General features: G+C 46.5%; 1 protein-coding gene across 1 annotated transcript in view; it reads left to right on the top strand.

Annotated features, from left to right (window-relative positions):
• OTOA (otoancorin) overlaps positions 1–11,714 on the top strand; it is a 64,600-nt gene that overhangs the window by 18,186 nt on the left and 34,700 nt on the right. Inside the window, exons 11-16 of the mRNA XM_012644937.1 lie at positions 1,807–1,930; positions 4,358–4,573; positions 7,333–7,500; positions 8,250–8,390; positions 9,863–9,921; positions 10,119–10,236. Of these exons, the coding sequence (XP_012500391.1) occupies positions 1,807–1,930; positions 4,358–4,573; positions 7,333–7,500; positions 8,250–8,390; positions 9,863–9,921; positions 10,119–10,236 (826 nt within the window). The remainder of the gene's footprint in view (positions 1–1,806; positions 1,931–4,357; positions 4,574–7,332; positions 7,501–8,249; positions 8,391–9,862; positions 9,922–10,118; positions 10,237–11,714) is intronic.

The following is an 11,714-nucleotide window of genomic DNA, read 5'->3' as shown; positions in this document are numbered from 1 at the left end:
AAAAAAAAAAACAAACAAAAAACATGGTACCTGGAGCCAGACCTCTTGGGTATGAGAGGTAAAAATCTGCCTGCCTCATTCATGTCCTTGTGAGGATTAAGCACAGCTGACACATGGTAACTACTCAAGAAATATTATTCTTTTTTCCTTTACAATTGATTTTTTAAATTGACAAAAAAATATATTTGTGGTATGCAATGTGATGTGTTGATGTGTGTACACACTGTGGAATGGCTAAATCAAGCTAGTTAACACAGGCATTACCCCATAGAGTTTTTTTGTGTGTGGTGAGAACACTTAAAATCTGCTGTCGATTTTCAAGTATACCAAACATTGTTATTAATTATAGTCACCATGGCGTACAGTAGATCTTCAGAACTTTTTCCTATTTAACTGAAACTTTGTATCCTTTGACGAACATCTCTCTCCAGCTGCCTTCCCGCCCCCAGCCCCTCGTAACCACCATTCTGTTCTCTGCTTCTGTGAGTTAGACGTTTTCAGATTCCCAGTATGAGTGAGATGATGCAGTATTTGTCTTTCTGTGCCTGGCCTATTTCACTGAGCATAATATCCTCCAAGTTCATCCATGTGGTCGCCTGTGATGGGATTTCCCTCTTTTTCAAGGCTGAAGAGTATTTCGTTCTGTATCTATGCCCTATTTTAAAAAATCCATTCATCTGTTGATGGACGTGTAGGTTGATGCTGTATCTTGGCTGTCACTTCCCCCGAGTCTTCTTTTCTCAGTTAAGCAGCTCTCTTTTTCTCAGACACGTTTTCAAATCCTTTTCCTGGGCCTGGCTGCTCTCCTGTGGGTGTGTCTGAATATATCAATATCTTTCTGAGAGGGTGGAGCCAGGCCGATCGTGGTCAATCAGGTGGTCCAGCCATGTAAGTTGAACAGTCTTCATACTAACTCTACAAGAGTACTCATCAATGAATGAGTGCTTAGTATCCACCAAGAAGTATGCTAATCAGTTCATATGCCTCTTCTAAGTTTCACGGTCATCCTCATTCCTTCATTCATCATATTTATTATGATGTGCTATGATGAACAAAGCAAGCCTACTGTTTATTAAAGGCTCAGAGAGGCAGGGCTACTCTGCCTCTATATGGTACAGTAGTACAGGGTGCGCACTGCACAACTGGGTGCAGCAACCTTGCAGAGAAATTAAGTAACTTGCTGGAGGTTAAACATCTCACAGACTTGAGCTTCAAACTCCAGGCAGTCTGAATCTATCCTCTTAACCACTAGATATATCGCTCTCAGGTATTATACCAGAGTTCAAATCTCACCTCTGCCCCTATACTGTTCTGCCTCCTGTCTTTTTTTTTTTTTTTTTCCCTCTTCTGAATCGTTTGCATCATCTGGGTGGGTAGGTAGGAAGGTATCCTGGAAATAGACTTCTGCCTCAGAGAACTCCCCCCAGGGTGGAAAAACCCCTTATCTCTATGTAGAAAATGGGGAGTTTTCTGTGGCTAAGAGCATCATTCTTTCCTTAGCCCTTTATCTGCCTCAGGAGGAGAGACGGCATAGTTGGATGGATCTAGATTTAAGTCCCAGCTCCACTACTTGCCTTGAACAAGTCACTTGATCTCTTTGAGCCTCAGCTTGCCCATCTGTGAAATGGGGCTAAGGAGCACACCTACCTTGTAGGGTTGTTGTGATGAGATAATCCAGGCAAACTCAGCACAAGACCTGATACGTGGTAGCTGGTGTGTTCATGACTCTGTTGGTTTGGACTGGGGGGAACGCGGTGTGGCCCCAGCTCTGAGACCCCCACCACAATCTCTTCTCTTCTCACACAGGCTGGGGCTGCTGGTTTGTTTCTACGATGACCTGGAGCTGCTGGATGCCACGGTGGCTCAAGTCCTGCTTCATCAGATGATCAAATGCAGCCAGCTGAGGGGCTTCCAGGCTGGCGTTCAGAAGGTGCAGAAGGGGTGCTAGGCCTGGGGCCTCTGCCTCAGTTTCACTAGCCAGAGAAATGGGGGAGAACAGCCTTGCCTGGCCTTGGAGAGAAAACACATAGCGTTAATCAGGATCTAAGTCCAGCCACAGAAGACAGTGTCTGAAATACTGGGATGAGTGTAACATGGGAAGGAAAGACAAAAACAGCAAAGGAAAAAAATCTTGCAGAGATTAAAATTTAATCAGAGCAGCCGTCTCAAACTTAAATGTGCATACAGGCTGGGCGTGGTGGCTCACACCTGAGGCAGGAGGATCGCTTCAGCTCAGGAGTTCGAGAGCAGCCTGAGCAAGAGTGAGACCTCATCTCTACAACAAATAGAGAAATTAGCCTGGTGTGGTGGCACGCGCTTGTAGTCCCAGCTACTTGGGAGGCTGAGGCGGGAGGATCGCTTTAGCCCAGAAGTTTGAGGTTGCTGTGAGCTATAATGGTGCCACTGCACTCTAGCCCAGGAAACAGAAACCCTGTCTAAAAAAAAAAAAAAAAAAAAAAAGTGCATACGGATCACCTGGGGATCTGAAAGGCAGATTCTGATTTAGGAGGTCTGGCTGGGGAGGGGCCGTGGAGAGGACACTTCCCAAAGGCTTCTAGGTGGTGCAGAAGTGGCTGCTCTGGAGAGCATGCTAGGCACAGCCAGTGGTTCTCAAACCTGGCTCTCCATTAGTCACAGCCCTGCCAGGTGCCACTAGGGTGTGGCCTGGGTGGGACATGGTTTTAAAGCTTCTCAGGTGATTCCAACACAGCCAGGACTGAGAACACTGGATCAGAGGGTCGTTATGAATTCTCTTAGACCAGGGTTGGGACAAATTAGCAAACATAGACTGTTTCTCACATTCCTTCCCCCGCCATTTCTCTCTTCTTTCTTCTGTTCAAGTTTCCATTCTGCCCCTTCCTCTTCACTTCTTGGGGTCCTTTTCAATTTTTTTTTAAATTTGAAAAGATGATATGAGAACAATATTAAAGACAATTTTGATAAAGCCATCGATAATTGCACAGCAGTTTCCCACGCATAACCATAAGGTCCCCAATCACATTTGACATTTGACATCATGGTCATCTCTCTTGGTCAATGCATATGTTTGATTTCAAGGAAAGGAATCACTTCCAAGCAAGCAAACACAAGAAAATAAATGTATTTTGAGGCCACAGGGGTAGCTGTGGCAGCCAAGAAGAAAGCCAGATACAATTAGATATGAGGGAGCCCTTCGGATCATGTAGCTGAGCAGATCTCAAACTGGAGGGTGCATCAGGGTCTCTGTTAAAATACAGATTGCAGGCCCCTCGCAAGGTGATTCAGCAGGTCTGGGTGGGGCCTGAGAATCTGCATTTCTAACAAATTCCCTGGTGATCTTGCTGCTGCTGGTCAAGGTCTACATTTTGAGAACCGCCACTTTAGTCCAGCGCTTCCTTTCACAGATGTGGAAACTGAGCTCTAGGGAGGGGGCGCTGCTGAATTTAGAGAACCCAGGTGCTGGGACAGCTGTTTCTTCTACTTCGCTCTGCTGCCCCCTAGTGGCTATTTCAATATTGCCTGGAGCCATTCTGTACACTTGTCTGAAATGAATATGTGGGTTGTACAAATTCCAGGCGTTAAAACATGAACCGTTCTTATTTTTGGGTTCAGAGATCATTTTCCAGTAGGTTAGTTTATCACATTCCTCACCAGAAGCAGTTGGGCGACACACTTTACTATAACTAGGAAGGTATGTTGTGATAAAATGATTATTAAAATGATCATAGAAATGTGCAAACATGTGCAAGAAATAATTTTAAGTGAAAAATATAGAAAAGAAAACTCTGCTTCTGTTCATATTACAACTATGTGCAAACTACATACTGTCTCTATATTTAAAAAAGACATAAGAAATCTTGGAAGCATAAATATACACCCAATTGCTAATCACGGTTATTTTTATGAGATAGGATTTTCAAGAGACTTTTACTTTCCTGTACTGTTGAGAATTATTTTTACACAGATTATAAATTATCATGAAAAAGCTTCTGGATATTCCACAAAAGAAAAACAGTCATATATATAGATATAAAGTTCAAGGTCACCAGGAGAATACAGATGCTACTAGAGTGTGGTGGAGTTAAAGGGAATGAGATTTCCTTCTGCCATGTTTTAAGGTTGATTTAATAACAAATTAATATTTAAATAAAGCACATGGTGAATTTGTGGCACAGGAATGCCAAGGCCAGGAGGAAGTGTGCTCCGTGGGGTGACTGTCTAGACATGGCAGGAGTCCCTTACCTTCCTCATCTCTGGGTCCAGAGGCTTTGGTGGGCAGGGTTGGGGAACTGTGAAGCCCTGACCCTCCAGGATGTAGTCAGATGGAGCCACCACCCTGCTTTCAATCAGTGCCCATTCCAATTTGCTCTTCCTCCAGCTCAAAGCCAACCTCTTGGACATTGCCACGGAGAACCAGACCCTCAATGAGACCCTGGGCTCTTTGTCGGATGCGGTTGTGGGTTTGACCTACAGTCAGCTGGAATCCCTCTCCCCCGAGGCTGTGCACGGTGCCATCTCCACCCTCAACCAGGTCTCAGGTTGGGCCAAGAGTCAGGTCATCATCTTGTCTGCCAAATACTTGGCCCATGAGAAGGTCAGTTGGGGCTTTTAACTCTTCCTTAGTGGCCTGAGGCCCAAGGGCATGTTGGTCTGCCCAGACTGACATAACAAAATGTGATGGACGGGGTGCCTTAAACAATAGACATTTGTTTCTCACAGTTCTGGAGGCTGGAAAGTCCAAGGTCAAGGCAATGGCAAGGTGGGTTTCATTCTGAGGCCTCTTCTCCTGGTTTGCAGGCAGCCTCCATCTTACTGTGTGCTCACATGACCTCTGCGAGAGCAAGCTCTCTGGTGTCTCCTCTTATCAGGGCACTAATCCCATGTGATCATGGCCCCACCTAGCTCTAATTATCTCATGACCTCATCTAATCCTAGTTACCTCTTAAAGGCCCTGCCTCCCGATACCATCACACCGGGGCTAGTTCAGTCCATGACAGTCAGTTGTACACATACAGCAGGGACAACCAGCTAGTAAGAAGATGGTGCTGAGGGGGACTAATCCTCACTCTGCCATTTACTAGCTGTGTGACACTGGGCAATTTGATTGACTTCACCTTGCCTCAGTTTCCCTATTTGTAAAATGGGGGAAAACCATAGCATTTACCCCATAGTGTTAAATGTGTTGCTGTGAAGATTATGCGAGTTGGTGCACATAAAGAAACTGGGACATTAGGTGACATAACAGAGGACGAGCTCTCTAGGAGTGTTAGCCAGCACTGAATTGTTGACCCATGTGTGGGGCCCATCCCAGGATTTTCTTGCTTGCTGTTGAGCTGCTGGTGCATCCCTCATCGTGGGATCAGGGATGATGCTGTTTTATCCGAGTCTTGGGCTGCAGAGAGGGAACTGTCAGAGCAAAAAGTCCTATTTGGAGGGGACAGCAGCCTTAGTCCATGCTCTAGCTGCTCCTCTAGTGGGAAATTGGACCTTCTTTCAGGGGGAATTAGTTTCCCTGTGCTGGGTTCTGTTCAAAGGGCTCCAGACTTGAGTCCTAAGCATTTGGTGTCCCATTCTTTCAGTTCACACTCAGAGATGCGTCCCAGGATGGAAAACTGGCTCACGAGGATTGGATTGGGACCAATTCCAATGTAACAATAATAACAAACGCTTATCAAACACTTGCCACCTTCTGTTCTAAGAGAGTTAATCATTTACTCTTTCTAATAACCCTGTGAGGTCAGCAGCGCTATAATCATCATCTTCCACTTCATTTATGTGGGGTACAGAGCATATGGGATTGTCAAGGCCACATCAAGAGGACGCAGCTGGGATTGAGCCCAGGGCATCTGACTTTGGAGCCTGCTTGCTGAACCCCGACGCTCACTCCCTCCATCACGGCTCTAGAACCATCGCCCCTTCATTCTCACTTTCTGACTCAAGAACGAGGCTAAACCCTTTATCTTGTCTCTTCTAGCCTCATGGTGACTTTATTTTGAAGGCTTTGAAGACCTTCCCTGTTTCTGGACCTTGACTGGGGCCCCATGGGTCTACTGTGACAGTTCTCTGTGAATCTGATTCTAGGAAGCCGAGGGACACTGTTTGTTCCCCTCCAGCTGAACAAAGCGCTTGTCTCTTCTCTGACATCCAGTTCCTCCTCCTGAGGGGCGAGGCCACTTTCACTAAGAAGCCAAGCACTCAAAAGTTCTTGTCTTCTTTGGGGACAGGAAGAGACTATCCATTGTACAGAGAATAACTAAAGGAAACCACTCAACTGTCTCTTCATGGAACCCATCCCTGATTATATGGAAAACCATCTAGCATCTTCACTCCAAAGGAGGGGGAAAAAAACCTAAAATAATTTTTGATAGGAAAGCCAGCTCCAGTAATATTTGCCAGAAAATGTCAGACTTGTATCCTGAAAGATTTCTTTATTTCAACTTAAAACTTCTGCATGGAAATAGATGAGCGCGGGGCTTTGCTATGCCAGGTGCCTGTCAGGTGACATAACTGAGAAAAGTGGGCTTCCTTAGGGCTCTGCAAGGTGGGTAGGGGCCAGAGAAAAAGCCCATGGCCCACCTAAAGAGGTGGTTGCTGCTCAGTTCCTGCTAATTTTTGCCAGGTGGAAATTTGGGCCCAAGATTGCCTGATGTTCAGATTGAAACAACACCACCAACAAAACCTCAGAAACTCAAATCTGGATTTCTATGGAAGTTCTTCCCACAAAACAATTTAGCTTAAAAATTAAAAACAAGCCAGGTGTGGTAGCTCATGCTTGTAATCCAAACACTTTGGGAGGTGGAGGCGGGAGGATTGCTTGAGTCCAGGAGTTTGAGACCATCGAACCTGTCTCTAAAAAAAATAAAAAAATATTAGCCAGGTGTGGTGGTGCATGCCTGTAGTCCCAGCTACTTGGGAGGCCAAGGTGGGAGGATTGCTTGAGCCCAGAAGTTAGAGGTTACAGTGAGCAGTGAGTGATGATCACATCACTGCTCTTTGTCTTGTGGGGGTGACCAAGTGAGACCTGGTCTCTAAAACTAAAAAAAAAGAAAAATTAAAAACAATTTTTAAATGTTGTCCACTAGTCCTTATTAAACACAAAAAAGCCCAATGCTGGGCAGCTGTGTTTCATGGGGCACTGGTTTTTGATATTTGCAGTATGGCCTTGGATGGCGCAGTGCATTTACCATGAATCTCGTGTTTTGATATTTGAGCCTCTTTCCTGATAGAAGGAAGGGAGGTCTGTAGAGGCAGCACCTGTCTTGCCCCTAAGGTGTCGCCCATAGCAGGCTCAGTGCCTGTCTGAGAGGCGAAAGGCCCGAGCAGAGCCCCACAGTGCGGCTGCCCCTCTCCCAGGTGCTGTCCTTCTACAACGTCAGCCAGATGGGCGCCTTGTTGGCTGGGGTCAGCACCCAGGCCTTCTGCAGCATGGACTGCAAGGACCTCCCGCAGGCCCTGAGAAGCACCCTTTCTCAGCATGTGTCCGGTTTGTCACCTGCCCAGCAGCAAGGTGTGCTTAGCAAGGTAAGAGGAAGATGTCTTGTCCTCAGGCACGTGGCTCACAGGGGATGTGGTTTGGGGGTTACGTGGGTGGGCTGTGACTGTGGGCCGTTGATTCGGGGCTGGGATTATCTCGGCCATTGGTGTATGGGGTCGTTCTGCCTCCTCCTGCTGCCTCAACTTCCCTCCTTCCCGGGCAGAGCCCTCTGGTCATGCCGCAATTCTTCCCCGTTGCCTTCCCTGCCAGTCCAATCCGGAAGACTCTTCTTAAATCTGGTTTCTTAATCTAATCATGTTTTAAAAGTTTGTTTTTCAAAGCTAAAAATGAATCCTGAAGTTCTCAGAGTGTTCCCAAAAGCCCCTTCCATGGTCTGAAGTCGTGCTTGTGTTCCTTTCTCACTCGACGGGGGTCTTGGGGCATCTTGCTCTCTCAGGCCTGCTCTGTCCAATTGCAAAATCTGTTAAGAAACCAAACCTAAGGGGTTTGGCCTAAAGTGCCCACACTTTGCAGATAGCAGTAGCCCACATGGTTAAAATAAAGTGTGGATTTTTGACAGACTTAGGCTTGAATCTCATTTAGTGACTTTCAACCAATCTCCCTTTAAGTCTCAGTTTTCTCACCTGCAAAATGGGGCGGGTGATAGTCTCTACTTCCTAGGGCTTCTGGATGGGTCTGATGGGTTTTATTGCCCGCGAAGCAGTGCCTGGCTCTTATTCAAAGCTCAACGTACCTTTTACAAGATGACTATTATATTTCCTCTCACTTTTGGCAGATGATCGAAGCAGGAGATCCTGCCTCAGGCATTGTGGAGATTCCAGGGGCTTTCTTTAAAGAAGTGTCTCTGTTCGATTTACGGAGGGAACCTGGATTCAACCCCGCAGTCCTGATGGACAAGGAGCTTCGCAGGAGCCAGGTATGCCCATGACGCTCACAGATCAATCCTGGATTTCTGACTGTCTTGCGGGAATGGTCTGTTATAAGGTTAATTTGGTAGAAGAAATTTGTTTCTGTGTGATGAAACCCAGAGGGCAGAATGGCACAGTGTGAAGTTAGACAAGAGCTGAGAGTGAATTCCGGCTCCCACTGGAGAAGCTATTGCCCCTTACCTATCCTCAGTTTGCTGATGTGCAAAATGGGGATAACTTCTCATGAGGATCAGTGGGATGTGCCACCTGGCCAGTGTGCTAGAAATGTTAGCGGTTATGACGTGTATTATTAAAAGCTGCCAGTGCTGAGGCCACCTGGGGAGGATGGTGCCGTTGATGGATGCACTGCCTTAGAACTGTCCTTGGCTTCCTCCTCATTCATCCGCCTTCATTACATCCATTCAGCAAATGTTTGTCAAGCACCTTACCAACCACGTGCCAGCCGCTGCGTACGGAGCTGAGCATGCAGAAGTGAGCAAATTAGACAAAAATCCCTCTCTGCTCCAGAGGCTCTTGCTCAGGGTGTCTCTTGAGGTTGGATGATGTTCCGGTGATAGTTGCTGTGTAACAAACCAGCGCCAAATTTAGTGACAGTGGCAGTCATTTTATTTGGGAAAAGACATCCTGCCACTGATGACTTCAAGATACTTTCGTCTCAGCAACTGAGTGGATGGAATTGCCATTTTCTGAGATGGGGAAGACAGTGGAGGGTCCCAGAACTTGACCCTGTGCCCAGAGAAATCTCTGGGGTCCCACATAACATCCAGAATGTCCCCCCTGCTCCTCCTTCCACCTGGGCTTTTATGCTGCTTCCAGGCCCTCAGCTGCCCTGTCCAATGCTAGCTCACAATTTATTCTGTTTGGGGAATTACGTTCAAAGTTTCAGAGTCTATAAAATAGATAAATGTAGTACTTGATTGCATCTGCAAGTTAGAGATTCTGTAAAGTTACGTTCCTTGAAACAAATGACTCCCCTGCCTACGATGCACCGTTCTCCCAGAGTGCTCATCCGGGAGGGCTGGGGGGAGTGCGGGCTGCCAGCCGCAGGTCTTTACTGATGGCGCCTTTCAGCCCTTCCTAGCCTGTTCATCCCGCCCTTCCGCTCCCTTTCTGGGGTGCCTGGTGTCCAGGGGTCACAGAGAGGCCTCAACCAGTCAGCAGGCTTCATAAAGCACGGAAACTCCAGTCTTGCTGCCAACAGCTTTGCTCTTCATTTGTTGCTTGGAGTGTACGGTGTCACCAGGAGGATGAGAGCCAGGGCTTTGAAATTACTCTGACACTGGTTCAAATCCTGGCTCTGCCATTTAGCAATTGTGTGGTCCTGGGTAAGTAACTTAGCTGTTGAGCCTCCACTTCCACATCTGTAAAATGGAGTCACAGTGCCTTCCCTGAAGGGCCTCCCCTGGCTGGGCACCCAGCGAGCACCCCATCAGCGCTGCCAATCCTTTTCTTCCCTCAGGCCCTGTTCCTGTATGAGCTTCTGTTAAAGACCACCAGGAGGCCCGGGGAGCTCCTGAGGTAGGAGAATGTAACTCCACCTGGGAGCCCACCAGGCTCTTTGGAGCCTTCTGCCAGAGGAGCCCAATTGCCCAGGAGGGAGAGTTGGACAGTCGTGTCTGTAGCCTGTGTCAGATCAAATCTGCCTTCTCTTGCTCTTTCTTTTTTCTCTCCTCCCCACCCCTTTCTTCTCCCGAGTCCCTTGTTTTGTTTTCTAGTGCTGGGCAGCTGGTCAAAGGCGTGACGTGCTCGCACATTGATGCCATGAGCACTGACTCCTTTCTGGCCCATTTCCGGTATTTCGAGAACAACCTCTTCCTGCTTTCACCGTATCAGGTACTGTCAAAGCATTTTCCTGCATCTAATTCTCTCTCCCTGCCCCAGCCACTGGGCCAGGATTGGCTGTGGCGCCTAAAGATATTTATGCCAGAATTATTCAGATGCAAGGATGACTTGGGGTCAAATATTGAGCAAGGTTTTCTCCAGTTTCTTTTCAAAAAGCTCCAAATACCCACATCTCTACAGCCAAAGTTTCAACAGATTGGTTATCCCGTACTCAAATCTGAACTTTAAAAAATATATTTTTAAGGTATAACGTTTTGCGTGTTCACAATTATGTTCTGCTGGAACTGAAGGTAATCCCTCATCTAACATTCCTACCCTTTCCAGGGGTAGCCATGAATGGGAACAATACGCTAAGAGCATTTTCTTTTTCATTTAAAACTTCATTTTCCAAAAGGTTATGGAGCCTGTTTAACCCTTTGAGGAGGCTGGAAGCAGTAACTGATTTTTCACAGTATCTGAGCTAGTAAAAACGGGCCTGAAGAGTTTGAGCTTTGAGTGTGAACTGTTGGCACACAGAGTCCTGAGTGGATGAGCAAATGGATGGACAAGCCACCTTCTCAGCTCTGGCCTTGTGTTTCAGACCCAAATGAGAAGTTTCCAAAGAGTGGATTCTCTCCCTGAGCACCAGGAAGCAAAATGCTCAGTGTATAATCCTTTGAGATCATTACAGGAATATGCCAAGTTTTAAGGAAGCCCTGTCATTCCCTTGGATTGTTTATTCTATCAGTGGTTCTCAAACTTGAGCTTGCGTCAGCATCAGTGTCGTCTGGAAGGCTGTTAAAACAGCCCCAACGGATTGGGGGCGCCAATCCCAGAGTTTCCCCTTATAGCAGGAGAGAAGTGAGGCCTGAGATTTGCATTTCTAATCAGTTCCCTGGAGAGAACCATTGAACTATATTAAAAGTCCTGCCCAGGAGGGGAAGCCAATAGCTGAGCAAATGGATGGAGGTCAGACCCACTTTAAGGAAGACCTACATGTTCGAGCAGTGAGAGTTGCCCTGACATAGGTAATTCCCTAGACTTCTAGTTCTCAGAATCTCCAAATATCAGTTAGTTAGGAAATTTTCCTTTATTGTTTACATTTTTACTGAAAATACATTGTTATTATAAAAAAAACAGAGAAAGTAAAATTTCCCCAATTTTTCCCTAGAGCAGTGGTTCTCAGCAGGGCACCATTTTGCCTCCTTGGGGACTTTTGGCCATGACTAGTGACACTTTTGGTTGTCACAACTGGGGAGGCACTACCGGCATCTAGTGGGTAGAGGCCAGAGATGCTGCTCAACATCCTACAATACACAAGACATCCCCTCAAAACACAGAGTTATCTGGTCCAAAGTGTCCGGAGTGTGGAGATTGAGCAACCCTGTTCTAGAGGTAACTACAAGGAAAAGTTTGCTATTGACTTTGAGATTTTTTTTTTGGTATATATGAAACACATGTACATGTGATGTAAAAAACACATATGAGCT

The sequence above is a fragment of the Propithecus coquereli genome, unplaced genomic scaffold, assembly GCF_000956105.1.
Source record: "Propithecus coquereli isolate 6110/MARCELLA unplaced genomic scaffold, Pcoq_1.0 Scaffold223, whole genome shotgun sequence".
Taxonomy (NCBI): domain Eukaryota; kingdom Metazoa; phylum Chordata; class Mammalia; order Primates; family Indriidae; genus Propithecus; species Propithecus coquereli.
This window is presented reverse-complemented; position numbering and strand designations above follow the sequence as displayed.